This window comes from Erithacus rubecula (assembly GCF_903797595.1).
Source record: "Erithacus rubecula genome assembly, chromosome: 2".
In the NCBI taxonomy this organism is placed as follows: Eukaryota; Metazoa; Chordata; class Aves; order Passeriformes; family Muscicapidae; genus Erithacus; species Erithacus rubecula.
Window position 1 is genome coordinate 39,480,095 of NC_136685.1, and position 23,870 is coordinate 39,503,964.

General features: G+C 44.1%; 2 protein-coding genes across 5 annotated transcripts in view; both read right to left on the reverse strand.

Annotated features, from left to right (window-relative positions):
• The window catches only part of USP45 (ubiquitin specific peptidase 45), a 495,013-nt gene that overhangs the window by 466,454 nt on the left and 4,689 nt on the right, over nucleotides 1-23,870 (reverse strand). The gene's annotated exons all lie outside the window — the stretch shown is intronic.
• SIM1 (SIM bHLH transcription factor 1) overlaps nucleotides 1-23,870 on the reverse strand; it is a 48,270-nt gene that overhangs the window by 19,069 nt on the left and 5,331 nt on the right. The window contains exons 1-8 of one of the 4 annotated variants that reach the window (XM_079327828.1): nucleotides 18,462-18,686; nucleotides 17,594-17,676; nucleotides 16,495-16,584; nucleotides 16,268-16,376; nucleotides 16,071-16,156; nucleotides 14,732-14,931; nucleotides 14,516-14,622; nucleotides 13,511-13,658 (exon numbers count right to left, since the gene is read on the reverse strand). In XM_079327828.1, the coding sequence (XP_079183954.1) occupies nucleotides 13,511-13,658; nucleotides 14,516-14,622; nucleotides 14,732-14,931; nucleotides 16,071-16,156; nucleotides 16,268-16,376; nucleotides 16,495-16,539 (695 nt within the window). In that variant the 5' untranslated portion in view covers nucleotides 16,540-16,584; nucleotides 17,594-17,676; nucleotides 18,462-18,686. Of the gene's footprint in view, nucleotides 1-13,510; nucleotides 13,659-14,515; nucleotides 14,623-14,731; nucleotides 14,932-16,070; nucleotides 16,157-16,267; nucleotides 16,377-16,494; nucleotides 16,585-17,593; nucleotides 17,677-18,050; nucleotides 18,687-23,870 lie in introns of those variants that run through there. The other 3 variants (XM_079327827.1, XM_079327826.1, XM_079327825.1) reach the window with 3 other exon arrangements.

Consider the following 23,870-nt stretch of genomic DNA (forward strand, 5'->3'; position numbering starts at 1 on the left):
TTTCAGAACCAGCCAGAATAAAGTTTTACAGGAAGCAAAATTTCAGGACAAAGTGAGGAAAAAGCCATTGAACCTCACTGCTTGTTTTGAAACTAAGCTGACATTCAGTTGTGCAACCTCCAACTTACTCCCTGCCTCAGTTGTTCTGCCAGTAACTGGGATAATGTCAGCAAACCTCCTTTCTAAAACTTTTTGAGTGACTAGTCCATACAGGCTAAACCTACTGCTCATCAAAGTAATTGCAAAAGCCCTGCAGAAATCTTTCAAGTGATTGCTTATTCTTAGCACACCTAATGGCTAAGCCATTCCTCTACTCAGAGAAGTATGAGTTCTGTAAATCAGATGCCTTCATTAAGTTCCAGGCACCCATTTATCTCCATAAATAGCACAAACAAGAGTGGCTGTTTACATCTTGTTGAGTCAAAGTTTACAACTTGTCCAGCCATGAGATTCACTTACAAGATATCATATTTCCATATTTGCTTTTAAAGACAAAGCAATCCAACCCAGGAAGTTTAAGTAAATTATTTCAGACATTCAGAAAAACTGAAGTACAAAACTCTATCGGTCACTTAATACAGATGTCTGAGGATTTCCTCTAGACAACTACTGTGAGAGAAATTTTATGCATAATATATGATTGGTTTCACATCTCAGAATGAACTTATCTAACTGCCAGTTGAAGTTAAATAAAACATGCTGGCCTCTAGAAAATCATGATGAGGTAGATTTTTCAGAAGTTTGAAGGCAGAGTTTTTCATTCCAAATTACATGCCTCACCATCTATGGCTCCAAAAAGGAGACCCATATTTGCCTTTATTTACTAGACTTCCTAGCCCATGAAAATCAATGTCACCCCAGTGCACCAGCAAGTGCAATTAGGCAGCATGTCTTTAGGAATTAGTGTCACATAAACCTAAGTTCTCTGACATCCCTGTAGAATGATTTCCATTTTGCAGAAAACCAGATCTACAACAGTGCAACACACTGCTCTTATCCAGGCTAGATTGTCACATCTCAGAATTCCTAATATGTTTATGTGCTTAAAATAAATACCTTGAATACCAGTGACTCCCATCAGACACTGATCCAGTAGCCAAATTATCTGGATCAATTCTCAACACCCTCAAGAGGCTACTCGTGCTGCACTGGATGAATCACATATCTGGGGACCTTAGGAAGCACTTGGAACTTCCCTGAGTTTACCATCAAGGCTGCCAAGGGGACTTTTTGTTTTGATAGAGTCAAATTTAGCCCAGCACTGATTGCTTCTGAGAATCCCTACCTTAACTTTGCTGAATATTTGCTCTGAAGATGATGACAACAATATGTTATTGTAACTAACACGTATTTGGCAGAATATCTTTTTCTGTTTCACCTGTTAAATTTCATCTTTTTATTGGAAGGAATAACCTCCTCCTATCACTGCTTAGTAACATTACTAATCCAACTCTCAGCTTCAGCTTCTGGCTGCACGTCACCACAGATAACAGAAAATACATTTCCCAAGAGTACCTGGGTCACTATTGATGCAAAACATTATTTTATTATTTCAGAATCTCCATGTATTCAGTGCAAATGTTTTTAACTATATCTTATACAATTTATCCTTGATTAAACCTCTTCTAGATAACTAATCATTAATGATTTCTTTACAGTTGCTGTGCAAACTGCTCATTCATGCCTATGACATATCAAATTTCACAGATGTGTTCTTTAATTGGATTCATTTATTTCTAATCTACTGAAGTCCTCACTTATAGTAATGCTTGACTAAACAGACATTAAACTCACTTATTAAAACTGCTAAAATAAACTTGATATGCATTCTATGAATAAAAGTATTTGACTGAATACATGTAATACCATTGTTATTGTGTACCTAACTAAGCAGAAATTATTGGAAATTGCACATTAGGTAGCTATAAGATATGCTTGGGCAGCAGGATTTCAGAGGATGCTGATGATTTTTTAGCAGTGATTATATATTAACAGTTTTCAAACACTAGGAATTTCTACAGCACTTTGAGGGATGCAGTGAAGAGAAGCAACAGGAGCTCCTCTAGATTTTCATGAAGACTGTTGGACGTTTTCACTTTCAATCCAAGGACTTTTTTAGTGATAAGTGCTTCATAACAGTCTAGTCCCCTCATGGCAAGGGAGACCAGATAAACCAGCTAAGATGTTTCCAAGACTGACTCCTCTATGTTTTGTAACAGTAACTGAAGAGCTGGCACAAAAGTGGATAAAAGTTCTATATCTGGGTGCTTTGCAGCCACAAAATACAATTATGTAGCTATAGATTGAGTTATTAGGGGCATATATAACATTAAGCACTAACTATAAGGCTTAAGTATGGTCTTAAAACCCCACTTTCAGATTTTTCTGAAACTAGTAAACTTGAACTCCATTTTGGTGAAGAATCCTCTATCTATATGATTCACCACATAAACTGAGAAGTTTTATTAAAAATTAATAAGATGCTTCACATTGCAGAGAGGTCACTGATATAACACAGACTGCCCTGTGTGTGAGAAAATGCACATTGTGGCATAATTATGCAGCAAATAAGGATTATAAAGATAAGGATTATACCTCATACCATACACAAACCCCTCATGCATTGACATTTCAAACTCTGACCACCTTATCCGAAAGCTTGAAAAAGCACAGAATGGGATAGCAAGGATGATGGGCTTGGAACAGCCTTTCTATGAAAAAAAAATAAAAAATAAGGACTCTCCTCAGGCTGAAAAAGAGGTGACTGGGAGAACAAAATAAGATCAATAATTTGTGAATGACACAGAAAAGGAAGACATGAGTAGGAAGCAGTTTTGCACTTATAAGGCAAGAAATATGGGCTATGAAATGAATGAAGAAAAAGGAGCCTTTTATTACCCCATTTACTTAACCTTGGCCAAAGCTAACATGGTGTCAAAAATTAAACATGTGAATTTGTGGAGGAAAAAACCCACAAAACTTTGACAACTATTACATTCAAAGATCTCACGTCTTTCTGGGAAGACATTTGAATTTCTTGGAGACTGGGAGAAAGTGCTAGGGAAACATGGATGCATGGACTGCACACTTGTTCTATTTTTAACCTCTTTCCAAAGTATTTCCCATGGTCACTATCAGAATGTGTCTGATTCTGAGTTCCCCATAATTAAAGCTTTTGTTATGACAATCTTCCTAAGATCCTAAGGTGAACACTTAAAAAATTGTCTAGCTTTTCTGTGATAGCATTCTGGATAAGGTTCTGTGATCTGGGAATAAATTATCTGAGAAAAAAAAAAAAAAAAAAAACCCTTGAAAAATTATTTACTTTTTGTTCTATTTATTCCACTTTGAGAAATTTTCTACCTACATGCAACACAATGAACTTCCCCATCATTTCACCCTGCTTGTTCTGATCAGCTGCACCCCATAGGGAAAAGGCCTATTAGGTGCAAAAGGATTTGTGAACTCCATCTGATAGGATGTCCCATTTACAATAGACCCTTTTCAGATCAGATTAGTCCTTTCTTGTTGTAAAACTTTCACCTTCCTGGAAGAAGCAATATTTTTCTACAGCAAAAATCTTCCTGTTTCACTAGTCCAGAGTTCCTCAGGTTTGTCCAAGGGAGAGCATTTTACCTCTGAGAGCTGCCACTTGCCATTAAAAAATAACCAATATTTAATAACTATTCTTCAACTGATCTTTCCCTTATTTTGCTAAAATTTTATGGGTAGGTAAGGGGAAGAAGAGAGGCAAGGACTTGATTTGGAATTTTGGGTTTTGGGGAAAATGGCTTTTTTGGTTGTTTTTCAAATTAATAAACTCATTTCATTTTTTGTACCAGTGTCAGACTGTTTTTAACTTCTTTCTATCCACAGCAAAACATCCACTGCAGCCAGATCCCACTCACATTACTTGCCACTTGGGTCTCTGTTCTTATTGGACTCATCTTGGTCATCCAGCTTTGATAGACATACAATTCAGAGTTTTATGCTGATGAAACAGGAGACAAATAACAAGAAAAAAATATATATCATGAGGTTATAATGTAATGCATAAGTCTCCATTTTATTTGATAATTTCCTAATAACTACATGGTTGTATTTGTTAAGTAGGTCCATTAAACTTTTAAAGTTGTATCAGATAACCTGTTTGACTCCTTAGATCTCTAGATCACAGAATAAATAAAACCATCATCTTTTGCACAACTGCTGTTACCTCATACCTAGCAAAATCAGAAGCCTTTTTTAGTGGCAAGTATTGCTTTTTGGCAATATCAGGATAACTAAAACTCTACATTAACATGTTCAATAAACACATGCCCATGTAAAAATCCAGCTTGTGTAAGTCTCCAGTTTGTTGAGCATTTATAGGTAGTCAAATACTTAATAGGTATATCTAAAATTTCTCAAAAAAACAAATGAAAATAATCTAATAAAACACAATAATATCTAGTTATGGTCCTCTTTAGAAACCTTAATCTGCCTAGTACTTTTATCCTCTTGGTATAGTTTTGACTAGAACAGTCAGGGCCTTAGTTGGCTTTGGTCATTTTGTTTACACTGCTCTACATGCATGTTCATCAAGGGTTTCTGGTTGCTTAGAACTGTCTCTGCCTAAGCAGAGACACTCATTGTTCCCATAAAACTGCCACAGCATTCATGCAGGTCAACTCTGCTGCCAACCTACAGCCATCATCCAACAAACTCTACAGCTAATCTGCAGTGAAGGAACTGAACACTTGATTTTGTTTGTGCAGAGTCCAGTATGACACATTGCATGAGATTTGCCACTGCTGTAGCACATATAGAGAGACTCAAGTGCCACACCTGTGCAAACAGTGCTGCACACCTTCCCTCTATTGCACCATGGAAGCCCCATTTGCATGTTCCCATGTTAGTCACCATTGTAGTCACACAGACAGGCAGTTTTCTTTGGAGTAAAGCCACATCCACACTCCCACTGCTGTTTTCCACAGAGCAGAGAGCACTAAGGAGGCTAATTATCTTTTGAAAGATGACAGTTTAACTATCCTACCAGAAGCTTAGGATCAACAGAATTATTTTGCAGCCAAACACCATTCAGAAGTTTGGCTGCAAAGGAGAGGATGTTATCAGGCTATTTATTCCCAAATCCAGCCTTTCTGTGAACAAATACTCCATTAAGATAGGCCTCATGAAGCAGTTTTTAAAGGTTATTATTTTGTTCTGTGTACAAAACAGTCTTTGGAAACTGCAAGAGGAAAAATAGCATGCAATGCCTTTGGATGGATTTCAGCAATCCAGGGCCTATGTCAGAGAGTTTTCTATAGCAGCAGCCCAGGCTGCCAGCTGCCAAACATAGTACAGAGACAATCAAAGCTACAGGCTACTTGGGAGCAGTGTGCCTTCAGGGCACCTTCACTGACAGCACAGATATAAAGGCATTGAATACTGAATGGGTCTAAAGGTCTTCACTCTAGGTTATGTCAAAATATCTGCACAATACTATGGGTATAGCCAAATTTTAGTTAGCCAGGCATTTGTGTTTCCATAGCTGCACTGAAGCTTCTGCAGAGAATAGCTGTTATTTTCAACATTGCTGTCCCCAAGATTTATACATAGTGGTTTGTAGCTGAAAAACTACGGCTGTTCTCTATTAGGCCCCAATTCAACACAGTAACAAAATGTGTCCTTCAAGCCATTTCTATTTGGCAAAACCACGGAATATTCTTATTTTCACGCTTATGCCTTAGGGTTTTTTTATTTCAAAACTCAATTCACCAGGATATAATCGTGTACTGAAAGTTCTGTCTAAGAACTTTTAGAGCCTGACATGTGCTCAAGTGCTTTAGTAAATCAAGACTTCTGCAATTTAATTGCACTAAGTGGATGATAACAAAAGACAACAACAGGAATAAATCATCTAACTGTGTTAAAGATCATGAGATTGACTCCAGACTTCAGCCATCCCAAGCCTTCCGAAGGGTCAGACGCTATAGCCTTGTTCACACAGAGCAGTGCCTGCCTCCATAAATAGTGTCATCAAAGTGAAAGGGGCTGCCTCTGAAGTAACCCACTGAGTACGAACATATGTGCTGGAGCCTGGCCCACACTGTAAAGTACAAAAGAGAGGTGAGGGAAGGAGAATTAAATTTCAAACAGATACTTGCCACTGTTGAACGGACAAAGGAGATTTATTTGTTAACACTTAATTTAGGCTGTGTCAAAATGCCACATTTGTGTACGAATAAAAACTAGCAAGAACAACATAATGTAGCGGGAAGATCTTGCTTCAGAAACAGTTTAGTAACTTATCACACCTGCTGTACCTCATGATAATTACAGTGAAACAACATGGGAATGGCAGCAGTACTGAGATGCAGCACAGAGCAACAAGAGCAAACATGCAACGGATTAAGGAAACAGAAGCAGAGCTAATAAAATTGTAAGCCTACTTAAGGAACATACTGCTGTTGTTATGAGAGCAGGAGCCAGTTCTGCATCCGGTTTTATGCAGAGTATTAAGAGGGTGGGAGCATGAAGGGGAATCCTTTGATAGCAGTGGACTGCTTGGCATGTTTCTACTGCACAGCCTCTAACACAGTCCACAGACAAGCTACAAATGTGGTGTAGTAAAACCAGCAGACACTATTCCAGCTGTCTCTTCAGGTCTCTGAACTATCACAGAGCAGTGAATATAAGCCCAAACTCCATGGTTCACTATCTCCCCTGCTCTGCACATAGAAGGACCACTAAGGCTGACCCCAAAAAGGCAGTGGAGCACCCAGCTGCTGGCATGATGTTCACAAACCATATTTATGCCATTCAGATTGCAGAAGAGCAGAGTTAGGATAAAGTGTGAACAACCTCTCTAGCAAGAACAGCTGTGTTACAGTGTACAGTCCAATGCTTCCAAGTAAGGTAAAATCTGTGACAGTTTACCTTAAACCATAAACCACGGCATTTTAGGAAAAAGAGTCCCTGGAGCAGGCCCTGTAGCTTTCATCAGTGAAGTGAGACAGACAGCTGGAGATGGTAATTGTTTCAGCCATTGCCCCAGCTGAATGTGTCTTAGCCTCAGAAGCATTTTACAAGATCTGTAACTCAGTATTAGAGAGGAGGGTGTTTCCATAGGCCTAGAGCAGCCACACACTGAAAGGGAAAATGATGAAGTGGAAAGCATTTGAAATCACTCTTCTTCCTTGGAATAAAGACACTTTTTTGCAACCTTGAATTTCATGCCATGTGAGACTCTCAGCATGCATGCATTTAAACTGACAACTGGAGGGGTTTTTTTTTTTCCATAGGTCTGAGCTGCAATCCTTTAAACCTTACTCTAGCAAATAAAACTCTTCATATGAGCAATGACTCTCGGCTCTGGCACACAGTTTTAGTGCCTTTGCCATTACAGTCACCTGGTTTAAAGACAAGCATAGAAATTTGGAGTGAATTAAACAAATGGTAGCTGAGAAAGCCCCTGCATGAACAAAGAAGAACTGCAGAAACGTATTGTGGACACCTGGAAAAGCCTGTCTCCTGGAAAAGCCTGTCTCCTATTTGCAAGAAATATATAAACAATGTTCCAGGGAGACAAGTCTGTAATAAAAACTAATGGTGAACAAACAGAATACTGCACTGAGTAGTTCAAGAGGAGTCCTTTTATATTTTTTTCTCTGAGACATATGCTTTCCAAGCTTTTTGATTTATTAAAACAATTCATCTATATATATACATTGCTAACCAAATCAGAGGAACGATGCTAGGCTTTCCCATCTTAGGAAAAGCACATTGCAGATTGAACAGAAAAAAGAGGGCCCAGTCCTGCGCACTACTAAGCAAGTGGTAAAAGTTCCCATTAATACAGAGAAATATAAAGGAAAAGCAGCAGGTCAAATTTGTTGCTACTATTTACAACTATTTTAGAAAAAAACCCCAACAATTATCCAGGCAAAGTCACTAAGCCTTATCACTAGTGTTTAAGTTAGATGACTAACCTTACTCATACAACTAATTACACTAATAATATGAGGAATGGCAACTTTCCCAGGGTATTCCTTGTCCTACCTCCTCCATCACACACTTGAGAGGTACAAGAGAACAAGTACCTAACTATGACTAAGGAAAGAACTCTGTGGCAATTCCAAATGGGTCAGTTCAAGAGAAACATTCAAGAAAGGGAGGCCTGTGGGTGTGGAAATACAGTTTGTGGATTCTCCCATTGACTAGAAAGAGACAAAAGTGAGACCTGATATACTAGAGACAAGACAAAAAGGGGTTTTCTGTGAAAAGCGATGAAAAGATATAACTGTAATTATCCACAAATATTGGAAGAGCTTTTTCATATTAATCCCCAAAATTCCCTAAAGCCCACTTAATATGGCAATAAGGATACATGCCAGGACGTTTCTGAAGTCTGAGCCATCAGACATAAAGAGAGCATCTTTCTTATATCATCATTTCAAATCTGGTAGTACACAAAGTTATGAATAGTAATATTAACAACTTAAAGATTAAGTGTGTAGATACAATTAACGGTTAATTTATTCTAAATTGTGTTTATCACATTATTTGGTAAAACATTTGTCAGTATGGCAGTTATTTGTGAAATAATCTTTCAAATAAATTGCATTCAATTTGTGTTTCTAATCAGCCAGTTACACAATGTAACATGAAAAGGTCAGCTGGAACTATATGAAATGTGTGTTGTATCATTAGAACAGAGATTAGTTACAATTATGTACCTAATCCATGTTTTCTGTATATGACACCACTATCATTAATCTTTTAAATGCCAAAGGACAACAAAATGTATATAGGAAAGCTTCTCTAGCTTTCTCTGGGGACAAATTATTATATTTGCTCATGCTCAGAAAGTCAAAGGACTTGGACTTTGCATTATCCATTTGTTTAAAGGAAGGTTGTTTGCAATCTAAATACAAACTTAACTTCAGCACTTTCCTTCTCTATTAATTGACTCATACTTGAGTCCATTTGTGTGATAAACATGCACAGCTAATAATCGATGATAGGGTGGCTTTGTGTACGGAACAAATAAGAAAAGAAACAAATATTCCGTGTCTATACTCACATATCCAAAAAGTAATATAATGAAGACCAAATATGTGTGTTTTAAGGACAGAGTCCATAAAGGTCATTTATATTAACTTCTGATACCCTTCTATTATGCCAAAATATCACCTTTCCTCTTGTTGCTGAAATTCCATTGCCGCCTCTTTTATTTATTTCAGCATATATGCTCACTCCAAACATTTGCTTTCAAGCCTACTATTCATGCTCTCAAAACTTGGGATTTATGGAAAATTAATATCACCTCTTTTTAATTTTCTTAACTAGGGTGTGCGTGGTCCTTTTTGCATAAACTCTTTCTCAATATTTTCTTTATCATCACTCTTACCCAGGAGAGCTGGGAAGCTGCAAGATAGAGATTCTTCTTCCTGCCCAGCAACTTCTCCAAACCATTTTGGCTCTTATGGCACTCAGCTATCTGCTCTTTTCCGAAACGGAGAACTCAGGTTCCTCTTAATAGTGAGAAAAAGCTCCTTGTCCCGTGACCAAACAAAGCAAAACAAAAAAGATCCAAAAACAAACAAACTAAAAAACAAAACAAAACAAAAACAACAACAAAAAAAACCCCCGGGGTTTTACCTGGGTGAAGAATTAGTGTGGTAGAAGTCCAGGGACTTAGCAGGTCAAAAATCTGCACTGCATCTTCCAAGACTTATGATCCCTTTTGTGATTTGCCCTCCAAAAACACCAAAATTTCCTGTATTCGAATGATTTTTCAGTAGGAGTCATCCCACCTTTCAAGTTCTACCCTGCAACCCCAAATGTTTGGGATTTCAATTCTGTTATTTCAAAACACAAAAGCACTAATTTGCACCTCTTTTGATTTCTCCTTATCTTAAACACACAAGAGTCAGAATGAAAAGGTTTGTAATTCTCTTTTAAAAGCACGTTTTTCTCTGCTGGGCTTATAACATGACCTGGCTGCAGTGGGTACACCCATACCTGTCCCTCTGCCAGGAGCTGCACCAAAGGCTCTGCCACACACCTGCTGCCAGATGGGGAAAGCACAGGAGGGCACACACTTACTGCTCAACTCATCCCCTCTTGGTTTGCTGGAAAAATCCAGTGTCATCCTCAAAGAACAGCAGTTTCTATGAGATTTATATTGGCATAAAATATATTAAACACTTGCAGATTTTGAGTGCTACAGGGCCTCTGCGCGGCCTTCCTGCAGTAGAGTCTACCTCATACCAGAGAAAAATCACAAGTCCCTGTAACATTATATTTTCCTCTATACCTTTCCTACCTGTCTTCCTCATTTGAGTGATAACATGCTAACTCTGAATAGCTCATTAAGACAATTAACCCTGCTCTAGGTAGAAGTTCAGCATCTCCCTAGCCAACTCTGCCACCATAAGACTTTCCCTAACAGTTCCCTCCACTTCAAGTTATCCGTTTCAGAAGCTGACTTCATCTCAGTTTTTTAAAACCAGACCTTTTTCTGCTTACAGTCTCCTGACAAATGGCAGGGCCTGTTCTTCCCATATACTTCCTGAATGGCTGGATAACCAGAGAAGAAGAGTGATAATAATAATAATAATTGTAATAATGATGATGAGGAGGAGGAGGAGGACAATAATAATAATAATTATCTAATTATTCGGTAGAAGCTACACCCATCTCTTGAAGGCAGGGCAGCAGTTTCAACAGTGGCAGCCCTGCTGCAGAAGCAAGCAGAATACAACCTCTTCTGCAGCACCCTAGTGAAGAGTCACCCAGGCTCAATGAGACCTCGAGGACCTGAGCATATCAAAAGTAGATTTTTATGCAGTGGCAGTGTCAATGCTGCAGCCATCAGCAGCACAGGGCATGCAGCATGGATGTCCTAACTTTCAACATCCCTACTTTAGCCTGGCTCCCTCTTTGCCCTCTCAATGCTCTTCACACTCAAGGCAACTAAGCCAAGAGTGCAAGGGGAGACTTGGAGACTTACACCAAGGCATAGCGAAGTTGCCCTGTGGTGCAACTTCATTCTCTAGGGGAAATCTTGATAGTGCAGTTATAGTCCTACATGTCAATTTGGCTGCAAAGAGGTCCCGAAAATCCATATACATGCACCAAAATTTAAAGACTTTGCCTCCAAAGATAAATCAGCTGAAGAGGAGGAGTCGCCCAGTTAGGGTACTGCTTCTGAGGCCTTCCCTGCAGCGTTTTGGGAGGCGGGGAGGAGAGTGTTGAGGCACTCCGAGTCCAGCTCCCAGAGCGCCAGGGATTCCTGCCGGGATTCCCGCTGGAGCGCGGAGCCGCGGACACTCCGGGGCTGTGCAGGTGCGAGCGAGCAGCCTGCCCGCCTGGCCCGGGGCTCCTGGGGACTGGCAGGACACAGGCACAGACTACATACAGCGTGACAGGACACAGGAACACGGTACACACAGCGTGACAGGACACAGGCACAGGGTACACACAGTGTGACAGGACACAGGAACACGGTACAGCGTGACAGGACACAGGCACATGGTACCCACAGTGTGACAGGACACAGGCACAGGGTACACACAGTGTGACAGGACACAGGCACACTGCTGGACACAGCTCTGACAGGTCTGTCTGACCGGTCCCCACAGGGTACCAGGGCACTCCCTGCTTGCCGTGCCAGCCTGAAATTCTCGTGCCATGGCAAGAAAGGGGCAGATCCTGCCGGATGCCCAGATCCTGCCAGATGCCCAGCTGTGCTTTCAGCAGGTCCGCTGGGGTGCTTCATTTCGAAGCGGATCATTTGAGGTAGACTTCCATGATTGATGTTCACGCTTTTGGGATTAAAGAGGAGGGAAACAACCGATAATCTCAAATGATTGGAGAAAACCGTAGCGTTTCTGGAGCTAAAACCACTCCAACATGCTAGCTGCCTTCGGGTTCCTTGTTTCTCAGGGTTACAATGCACTAACTTCTGCCTTTCCCGTTCCCCGCTCACCCCAAGCAGGTGCTTGGACTTAACTGGGAAGCATAAACCTGGAAAAACACAGAGAGGGACTGGTATAGGGGAAATGGAGATAGAAGTGTGCAGAATACCTAGAGCAGAAGTGATAACATATCTGCTGATACCCATCCTTACTGAGGAAATGACAGAATATTACACCCCATACCAACTCAAAATAAAATAGATTTTCTTTAAGGGGGAATCGCAGTTTAGTCTCTGCAGTACAGTGCTCATCAAAATGTCTGTTTTTTCCTGCAGGGGAAATGACCCATTTTAGAGCACGACGCCCATTATCACCTTGCATACCAAAGGGATTACGCTCCAGAAGTGCAGTGCTGCAGTGATCTGCAGCTCCTTTCCCACTCCACCAGCAGCCCCTCCACACTTGACCAGAGCCGTGGCCTCCATGTAGAGCCACTTCATTCTGGGAAGCGCTCCTTAAACTGGGTTACCAAATACTCTCCACCTGCGCATGCACCAAAGCCGTGATGGCAAGATCATGATGCTGTCATGGCCACAGTTCTAGGAAAGGGAAAGGGGAGGATTGTGCCTCTCAGGCATTTCCAATACCCACATTTGTCTCCAGAATGGAGAAAAAAAAAAAAAAAAAAAGCAGTGGAACAGATGAATATCCAGTCCCAAGGACTAACGAAGGAGCTCTGGCCTGACTGGTCCTACGGTCCTAATAAAGCATCAGTGCTGCCGGTAACAGCTATTGCCGTGTCCAGAGGAGATACTAATACCATGAAAACACTTAAAAATAGTCCAGCTGAGCTTCCCTCACTGGGCCTCTGTGTTTTCAGTACAAGCAGCATAGCTAGTGCACAACTCAGCCATTCCAAAATGCTGGGATATGTATTGATATATATGGTATCTCAGCACTTACTCTGATATTTTTTTCCGATTTAATTTTTTTTTTTAAGTTCAACTGACCCTTCTGGTCACCAACTTTCTATGTGGTTCACTGTAAGGATCGCTCTCCAAGAACAAAAAAGAAATCTCCAAGCTTTGATAGAGACTCTGGATGAAATTAAGAACTTCAAACCCCAGATTTTTGAAAAGAAAAACAGATGTCCTGTTTGTTGAGTATAAATAACCCCGTACGTGAAAGCCTTTTCTTTTACGCAGCATTAAATTTTATTTAATGCTGGGTGCATTTAAAATAAAAAAAAAAAAAAAAATTAAAAAAAAAAAAAAATAAAAGGAGGGAGGCAGCAAAATATGTAGGTGACCAACCTCTAAATCTTTTCCTCTCTCGAAAGAGAAAGAAACAGTCAGACGGGAAACCCGTCATCTGGATGAAAGCGCTCAATGTGTTTCCTAGCAGACCTGGCGAGCCTGCCCTGGTCAGCGCGGCGGCAAGGGAAGCGGGGAGAGGAGGCGGCGGGAGGGAGAGGGAGAGAGAGAGAGAGGGAAGGAGGGAGGGAGGGAGGAGCGGCCCGGGCAGGGCCGGGCGCAGCCGCAGGTGCCCGGGCAGCGCTCGGTGCCGCCGGCTCCCGCAGCTCGGAGCGCCCCGGGCTGACTTACGTGAGAACGTAGTTGACGCTGACGATGCAGTGCGGGCGGGAGGAGCGGCTGTTGTGCACGATGGTGGCGTAGCTCTGCACCCACACCCAGCCGCCGTGCTTGGCCAAGAAGCGGTAGTACTTGGTGGTCACTTGCCCTTTCACCAGCACTGCGGGGACAAAGCGAGGAAAGCCTCAGAGTGGCCCCCGCCTCTGGTTTGAACAGCCCCGGGAAGGGGCGCGCACTCCCACCAGAGCCCTGTGGGGGACCAGAGGGGTTAGGAACCTCTGAGTGGCACATGGGTCCCCAGGCAGGGCTCATCTCAGTACTTGAGATCGTTATTAAAGGCTAATAGGGGAGATTGGTAGGGCCAGGGTGTGCGTGTATGTGTGTGGTCTGCTACGGCAACCGAACCCTACACACCCCCATCCTGAAGTATCATCATCCATATTTTGTTCTATAAATCTGTCTTTGGGTTTTATCTCTTTTCGTTGCAGTCTCTGTAAGGAAACTTACCGGAAATTAATATCCTTTTTATTCATCTATCCGTGTATTAATGTCATCATGATATCAAAGTAGAATAAAGTACATCTCGCCGAATCAGGGTCACTACTGCAGTGAATTTATATATATAGATAAGATTTGTGAGACTTGGTGGAAGTGAAACAAAAGTATTTGAATTTCACTGGCATGGCTTTTTGGAGCAGGAAAAAAGGATTTTCCTAACCAGAATTTGAAGCGACAAGGGCATTCGAGATTTGTGCAGGGCAGCTCTTGTCGTATAACCAAAAGAACAGCATGAAAAACTACTTTTCATTGTCGATCCTCTCCATTTGCGCCTGCATCCAGCTCAGAGTTCAATCTCTATCTAACCTTGTTTCACTAAAACCTGACGAAGATTTTGCTTATTCTGCCCTCCAGAGACCTGACTTTTCACGTTCCAACCTAGAGGTAAATTCCTAAACAACCCTAAAGTCCTTATGCAAAGGAGAAGATGGGGGCGGGGCTTTAAGACCATCTCCTTACACAAGTGATGTGCGCAACGCAGGTGAAAGGTGTCACAGCCATGGACGTGGTGGTAAAGGGTCTTCTCTATCAGGTCCTGGGGCTCGTAACCTGTTAGCTCAGCTACCCTGCAAGAGACATAAGCAGCAAATATAAGAGGGTGAGAGGACAGGAGAGGAGGCATGGAGGAGAAGGGACGGGCTAGGGGAATAGATTTGGAAATAACTCCAGCTCTACCTGGAATCTAAGAATATGAGCTTCATGTCTAGGCTGGCCCGAAACATGAACATGTTGCTGTGGAGCTTGATCTCCGTCACGGCGCTGGGCGGCAGCGAGTGGCCCACGGCTACCAAGCCAACATTTTGGTAGCAGCCGTCAAAGGGAGACATATCCAGGCTGTACTGGCGGATCTTCAGGTACCCGCTGCAGTGAATGACCTGCCGGAGACACAGGAAAGTTTGGCGGCTACCCAGCAGGGGGGAAGGGTGTGCTGAGGCAAGCGTCCCTACCCACGAAAGGGCCCGGACAAAAGCCCCCACCCCCTTACCGGTGCGGCTGCCGGGCTAGGGGGAGCCGGTGACCTGCGTCTCCACCCTGGCAGAGAATCCCTGTCTGGGAGTTTTTTGCAGTTCTGTCGGGGTTGAGGTTTTTTCCCATACTAGAGCTCAACTAAGGCCTATTAAAGTTAACAAGATTTTTTTTTCCTCTGGCTTAAGTGGTTTTTGGCCCACCTCCTAACTGCGCTTTTATTATACTTCTGAAAAGGAAAGACGCGGAACTGCCAATCCAGTTACGGCTTTTTTTATGAAGAGTGTATGCGCGTGAGAAAGGGTTTACATGTGTGCATATGCCACATGTGTAAGATACGTCTGTTGTATAGATGGAGCAGGCGCAATCCATCGCCAAAAAAGTACTTTTTATTTAAGTATATCTCCTAAACCTATCCTTGCAGATGACTCCTATCTATTTCCACTCTTATTTCTCTATTATTTAGATGTTTCTTCTTGAAGCTCAGCAGATGTTCTTGGTCCACGGTACATGATGGCACAAAATCTCCCTGGATTATGGGTACAACCCGATCCTCGGCGTTGTGTGGCTGACACAAAGCAGCGAGGAGGAGAGAGCGCAGAGCTTTCCTCACCGAAGAGCTCCGGGCAGAACCATGTGAACACCTGGTCAAAACTCTCGACTGGAAGAGCTACCTCTGCAGCTGGTGAATAACCTAGTAAATAAATTAACCCACGGCTCTCATTGTATCACCTGAAAGCTGTCACAGGGAACCTCAGGGGTTGTGCGAGGTTGAGTTCAAAGAGTTAAACTAAAAAAAAAAAAAAAAAAAAAAAAAAAAAAAAAAAAAAAAAAGGCCCCCAAAAAAACATAAAGAGGAGCCCAATTGCTTGGTTTTGATTTTGTGGTTTGAGCTCTTCAACCTGAAACTCTGAGAAAAATGAACTACATAAAAGAGTCCTGGGCTGGACGTCTCACCCTCTCTTCTCTCCCCATTTTCACAGCCTTCCCGGCACAGGAACACGGGACGGTGCTGGGGAGAACGGGGAATCTGGCTATGGGAACGCACCTTGTAGCCCCCGCAGGTGAGGCCCGCGTTCCTCTTGGCCAGGACGCACTTCATCCTCAGGAAAAAGGATCTCTCGATCTCGTACTCTAGGAAGGGAGAAAGGCAGAGGTGGGGTGAGCCACAGGCTCGGCTGGCTCTGCGGTCCCCTGAGCGACCGCGGCGGCCAGGCAGGGGCGGGGGCTGAGTGCTTTATTTACCCTGCACGAAGTGCGAGTGGTAAGGCTGGTGCGCCGTCAGCACCGCCGTCATCTCGTCATGGTCGGCGGGGTGGATGTACTCGTAAATGCTGTTGCCGGTCAGCTCTACCTGTGAGAGAGGAGGAAGAGGAGGGGAGGGGGACTCATCGCCGGCACCGCGCACCCTCTCCTGTCAGTCGCAGGGGTGGTGCAGGCAAGCACCGGGACTAGCAGACCCCCCAGCGTACCTGCGACAAGCCCAGGTGCACCGAGGCAGTCTCCGAGATGTACATGATCTTGCCATCCGGAGCCACAACAAATATGAAACCGTCCAACGTCTGCAGAAAAGGGTTGGGAATATAAATAAATCAATAGATAGATAGATAGAGCCATTAAATACCTGTCCCTCTGATCTATTTTAGCGAAGAGGCGTCGATGCTCAGGCTCTGATTATTCAAAAAGTTGAAAGGAAATGAGCAAATCTTGGACAAAAATCCCTCTGGAGCTCCCGGACCCCTGGGACACAACCCACTTCTCAGACGAGCCGAGCTCAAAAGTATGCAAAGTGCCTTGGAAGTATCTAAGAAGAGATTCTGGCTACCTAATGATTAATATGTGGGTCCCAGAAATCCCAAATACTTCTCCCCTACTTCAAATGTCACAGGGGCTTCAGTGCTTGCGTATTTTATAAGGAGAATTTAAGCGCACAAAAAGAATCTAAAACTCTCCATAGTGTAAATAAGACAATTTGTCAGGTGCATTTCAGCAGACACAGATGAGACTTCTGGGTATACCAAGAGCAGAATAGGCTCTCCAAAGGCCACACTAATCCACCGGAAACACGTGGTGATGGTCATCGCTAATATTCTTCAGTATTTCAGAGTGCTGTGAGTTTTCAGACCTGTCCTCCCTGATTTGTGTCTCAGCTGATGTCGGTGCCCTCTGAGCCCTTCTGTCCCGGACAGCCTTCCCAACCTGTCGCTAGAGCCTCTCCCTGCCTCACCACTTTGAGCTTCAGAACACGGATGATACATATCACCTTGTTAATAAATTGGGGAAGCTGTACTCCCGTATCTCTGGCACCCTGAGACACACTGTGAATCCCTTGCTGTAAGAGAAGTGTTAGATGATTCTGAGGACCCAGAGGGACCAAGCCACAGCTCCAATAAAACATATAACATTGAATCACAGTGGTTCGCATTTCTGAAGTGGTTCCACTCCTGCCTACCTTTCTATTAAGCACTTGAACAGTTAAAAATTAGTCAAGGTGGCAATTGAAAGCTCAGGAGAGGGATTTTTTTTTCTTTAATCATTAATACTGTATGCCTGTCGTTTCCAGACCAGTACCTGCAAAAGGTGGGATCCCAGTTCCCGTCCGACATTATCCAGTGGGCTGGTTCTGCTGGAGTGGCCCCAGGCTTCTCCAAGTCCTGTCATTTAAGACAAAGAAAAAGAAAAGTAGGGTCAGGAGATGAAAAATTGATTCGTGTGGGCCCGATGAAAGGGAACATTTTTTCCTTTATACGCTCTATAACGTATATACATACAATCTTTGGGAAACTAGACTGACTTCGTTGCAGATAAAAGCCTCTTTTTTTTTTTTTTTTTTTTTTTTTTTTTTTTTTTTTTTAATTCCTCAGAGAGAAAAATACCTGAATACTTATCTGAATACTTATTTTGAGTTAACGGTGAAGTTGATTTTTTAAGACCTAAGTGAAACAGCATGCCAGATCAAAGCGTTTTTCAGTGCTGCTTTCGGCTACCGGGAACTGTCCCCCCTGAACTTCAGAGAAAGTGTCCTAACCTCACGATTTCTCAGATAAGTGACTGCCCAACTCCCTTGTGCCCCACGAAGTTTGTCTCCGGGATTCACCTTTATCCCTTCCTTCTCTCCTCCTTCTACTCCGGTGGGCGGGATGGTTCCCTCTGCAGGAAGGGGTGATGTGCGTCCATGGAGCCCCTTCCAGAAATCAATCTTTCTGGATTTGTCTAATGTTTTACACGCGTCTTGTTTTCTCCTATGTAAAGTGAGTAGTAATAAAAGTCACGTGGAAGTTACTTCACTGGAGTAAAGTTATTCAAAGACGATGCCTTTTCACGGTGTTGCTGAAATAATTTAAATGGGTCAACTAAAATCTTTGAGGCTTGTGCGATGAAATAAGTCTCACTCCGACACGCACATGCAGTAAGAGTAAAACGGAGGGGTGAAACCTACAAATCCTAATCGATGGCTGAGGTGCAGGTGGCAAGGGGACCCGAGCCGGCGGGGCGTGCTCACCCCCGCAGTGCGGTCTCGGTGAAGGCAAGACCTCGTTTTCCAGTTATTTCGAGACAAACAGACGAGGTGCTGACAGCAGGCAGCAGCGGGCATCCCTCGCTATTGACCGGCCTCACCCAAGTGTTTGCTGGGGCGAGAAAAGCGAACGATTTCCTTCGCGCTGTTTGAGCGGGACATCCCCACCGCCGGAGCGGCGTGCCCCGCTCGCCCCTGCCTTTCCCTTCCTTCTCTCCCCTTCCCCCTCCACCTCTTCACAACAATTCTCTCTTCACCACTCCTACACTTTGATCCTTTCTCCGTAATTTCATAACCCTACAGAGACAGGAGATTCTCTCTGGCCCGTTCCTCATCCTGTAGCAGGTCGCCAGTCAGAAACAGACTCGTTCCTATTAATTACTCCACGCCAGTTAACGGGGAGCCAACCGCCAGGGTGGAGGATCGCCTCCACCCCCTGTATTCAGAAAGAAGCTGGCAAATCTTATACAGCTTGCAGGGAAAGAGAGAAAGCCCACGGTATATTTTTTTTTTTCCCGAGCTCCTGGGAGGTTTCTCTGCTGGGGAGCCAGGATGGCCCGCCAGCGCTGAGAATGCTCCTTGCCACGTCCCCCCACCCGGAGGGACACCTGAGTGACAGATTTCTTTCTTCAAGACTAAATCTGCACTGCCCGCCTATGATTTAAGTTGCTTATTAATCTAAGTTTACGGCTCTAATTATTCTTCTCCTAAAAGGGAAAATAACCCGCTCCCAGCGGGTTAATGAACAGCTCACGGGCATTGCAAGTTAACCTCCCTCGGGAAGGCGGTTCTTCACGGCGCGCTGAGCTCTCTATATGTTTCAGGTGGAAACCCCGCGCTGCTGGGCTCTGTCTGCTCATGGTTTATAATTAAACGTTTTCACTTGTCTACCTGAACCGGCTTTTTGAAATCCTGTCACATGAGACGATCCTTTGTGCTGCCCAGATGTTTTCAGCACTTTCAAGTCAGAGACTATTTCTAATCGCTGCCAATCCCAGCCTCTCCCAAATCGACGGCCTCTCCTGATGCCCCTTAAATACTGTTTTTAAAGATTAGAAGAGAAAGCCCCCGCCACTAATTTTCTCTCCCCCCTCTTCTTCCCATCTATTCGCTTTAACATCCAATTTCCTTTTATCGAGGGAGCAAACTGTGATTTCTTGCACTTGACCTACCGCAGAAAATTCTGCAAATCCTTTGATTGTCTATTTAAAACAAAACAAGGAAATCAGCTCTCTCTTTTGCTCCAGGATTACGCTTGGAAACAAGATCTAAAGATTCTCTTGTAATTTGGAGAGCCAACAGCATAATAACTTTGGAATAGAAACAAGCAGCTTTGTGAGGAGAAGGATAACTAAATCGTTTTTAGGCAAAGGATTTTCCCAGCTAAAGTGGCCGAAGACAAAGCAAAACATAATCTATTTTGGAAGATTTCCAAGTTATGCCACATTAACCTTAGCAGATAAAATTTGCTTTCTTCCCTGCGGCCCCTCCCCCACCGCGGTCTGGTTTATCATATTTACATAAGTAGCCTTAGAAGGGATGTATCTATTATGGATCTAAGGAGCTAGCGAGCTCACATTTCATTTGGAAATGGAGGGGAAGTTTTACTGTTGCTTAATACTTGATGCATTGTAGAACCATTTCCATTTAAATACCCCCGACCCGCGGATTACCTCCATGGACTGGCTGCATGGGTTTTGTAATTTCCTGAAAATGAGATTTCGATTTATAAAACAAGAAACCAATTAGTAACCAAATGAGGCGAAGTAGATCCACTAAAATTGACCTAATCCCACAGGCACCATTTAGGTCAGTTCTTGCCGAATGAATGATGAGCAACCGCCTAACATAAGCTCAAGGCATCACCCAGCTGTGTTATTCAAGCAGGAAAAGAAAATTTTTAAAAATGGATCGAGCTTTTATTTCAGAATGGATTTGATACTCTTGTCATAATATGGATCATATGCTCCTGCCTAACAAACTCTTCCTCCTATCTAACAATCTCTTTCACTCGATGAACTCTTTTTCCTGAGAAGATAAACTATTTGTGCTCAGAGAAATTCTCTGCTGTTGTGAGGGGGGGAAGGGAAAGAGAAAAAAAAAATTAAAAAAGCAAGAAATTGAAAAAAAAAAAAAAAAAAAAGAAAAAGAAAAGAAAAACATTTTATCCAGCCTATCGCTCATCGTTACCCAGCAGCCTTCACCGATACAGCGCGGAACCTGCGCGGAGCCAGCGTGCTGACTCATCGTTTCTCTCAGCATTCTCCAGTGGAAAGCCACTGTGCTTTCCACATCTAAAAGCATGTCCATAGGTTTCATGGGCTGGCTGCGAGGTGAAATGCCTTCTCTCACCCAGCCCGGCACTGAGAGCCGCTCCGCACCGCCAGCCTGTCCCCCAGGCCGGGCGCACAGCCAGACCCGCCGCGCTGCACTGCCCTGGTCCTGTCCTTCCTTCCCCTCATCTCTTGATTGATGCAAGCCTTGATGTCGACAGCCAATGGAACCAGGGGCTGGGTGGACACCGTCCCTATCCAGTGGCGATACTGTTTCAAGAAGCTCCTCTGTCCCACGCAAGGGGGAAGAGATTCCTGAATCGTTTCTAATTTGATCTAGGCAAAGACGGAGGAAGGCAGGAGCAGGGAAATGAGACTCCGGGAAGACTGGGCAGCTCCTTGGCCCTAGTTGATCTCCGGGTTACTTGTCCCTCTGTGAGCATCTGCAGCGCAGAGCTCATCTCGACCCTGTCCTTTGTCTGGCAATAGTAAAGAGGGGTGGGGGTGGCGGTGGGGGGTGGGGTGGCCAGAAGATGCAAGCCCTTATCTACTTTGCGCTGATTTGCCGGCTTTTAAAAGCAGTTACGGCGATTTCCCCAGCGGACTCGCCGTCATGAAACTTCAGCGCAATCCGGATTCACTGTAGCGGGCGACTCGACGTCTCCGCTTGAAAACACTTAGTGGCGAGCCCATCCTGAGCTCCAGACCCGCTTCTTTGGGGCCAGACTCTGAGGCCAGCTCCCTCCGGGGCGAGGGAAGCCTTGGGCAGCCCTCCGAGGGCTTGTCCCTGTCTGGCGCACCGCCCTGCACAGCCGGGCGAGGCCCAGGGAAGCTGGCTTGGAGACGAAGCCCTGTAGGCAGGGAGTTCTTTCCTGTTGTGGATGGGCAGAGGGAGAGGCTAGGGGGGCTCTCCTGGAGGCAGCCCCGCTGCTCTGGGGCAAGGCTGGGAGCCTGCCCCGACGGGGCATCCGGAGGGAGTCTTCCCTAAACCGGGTCCCAGCAGGTCCATCGCGAGTTTCTCTTCCAGGAGTTTTTCAAAACTCCCTCTCCGGGCAGCGGCCCCCGCCGCCGCTTTCCCAGATCTCCCCGTCGCCTCCCGGGGGCCGCGGCCCGGGGACGTCGCCGTGTGCTTATGTTTCGCTGCGTTTTCTTTGCCCTTTCAAGAGCCGCTCTATGGTTATTAAAAAAGGAGGAGCAGCAGCTCGGTCCTCTCCCGCCGGCGCCGAGGGGATGCTGACCCCGGGGAGGGCGCGGGATGCGGGACACCCCGTCACCTCCGGCCCGGAGCTCGCCCTTTCCCCGTCGCACCGGGGCCGGCCCGGCCCCGCAAGCCCCCGCCGTGCTGGCCCGGGCCCGGGCACCGGCTTCGTTCAGCCTGCCCAGCAAAGCCTCCCTGCAGGGAGGATGGGAATGTCACCTTCGTGTCACCTTCGGCTCCTCAAGCAGCACCTTCCCTGTCTCCCACTGGCCCTCGCTAGCGCTGCTGCCGCCTTAACACCAAAGGACAAGTTGGGCACGGGAGTTGTTTGGGAAGAGGGAGACAGGACGGCTCAGTCCCCATCTCCCACGCGGTCATTCTCCCTCTCTGCCCAGGGAAAATGACAAACGCCAGCTCCAGGAGTCACGGGAGCAGAAGCTGCACGTCCTAGTCACCGGCGAGCCAAAAGGCAACTGGATGTTGTATGGAGGAATTAGCTTGATTCGATTAACCATTTAATTAAATCGTCTGCCGCAAGCGCTCCGTTCTGCCATCACCTAACGGCAGACAGAGCTGATTTCCCAGTTAATTTAACACGCAGTGGTTAATGATAATTCAAAGTCTCGGCCAAATGAGGCTTCTGTGAAGGACTGGGTCGCCGTCGGAGGGCTCAGATGGAATAGAATAAGCTATGCTTTAAAAAAAAAAAAAAAAAAAAAAAATGCTGCTCATTTCCACTGCCTGCGGATGCCATTAGCAAGGTTTTGTAAAGATTTATTATCTCGGTAAATCACACGTATTCATTTGAAGCAGAGATAAATTAGCATCCCTCTTTCTTTATAAAAATAATAATAACAGGGAAGAAAAGCCCTGTTGACTAAACAAACATCTCTGTTAGGAAATGGGAGTAGAAATAATGCTGTGGCTGTTTCACTATAGAAATACCAGGATTTTGGCACACCCGGGGTAGCGGAATTGCGCTTTGAAATGCAAACGGAACCATGTCCAAATTGGAGAGAGGGGGAAAAAAATCAGGGCGTTTTCGAGCACCAACTACTTATTCGTTCCTCCAGAAGACTCAAATTCAAGTAGACCTTATTTCGAAGAAATATGGGGAGAAGGATTTGCACCAACGCACATGCTGTTTATATGCAAGTTAAAAATATTCTCCAAGATTAAAACGGTCGTATGTTTTCAAAGGAAATATTTTTTTTCCCCCGCTCTTCTCATTAAAAATTCCTTCTAAGACATAAATCTGTGGGTTTTTTTCCAACGATCCTGGTATTAGTTTAGTTCTGCTCTTCACATTTTAAGTTCACATCAAAACTGGAATTAGACAGAGATTCAGCGTGGAGAGTAAACTACCGCTTAAATGAGAAAAACTTCTGTAAGAAAATAAACATTGAAACCTAATGCTCAATCATTTCCCTTTGCAGCAAGAAAAACAGCATTAAATCACCTATCCACGTGGGAAACTGATTTTTTTTTCTGTTGATCTCTTCCTCCTTTAAAATAAAACAAGGTTAAGGGTTTCAATATTGAAATGTTAACCATCCTGATTCGGCGAAAGTTTATGTAAACGGAATCTCTGCTTTTGTCTCGAAAAGCAAACGCCTCTCTGTGCCGAAACGATCCCTTCCCACTAGGACAGACTATAAACCCTCCTTTTGCATCTTTGGTCGCGGATGGAGAATAAGACCTTTAAAATATTCCTAACTAAAAAAGAAAAAAAAAAACCAAACAAAAATTATTTATTGTGGCACCTGGAGGTTTTTGTTTGGATTTTATTAATTTTTTTCTCCCTTCCCTTCTGGATACTGCCGAAGATCAGTGAAGAATAGCCCCGCAATAGTAATAGTG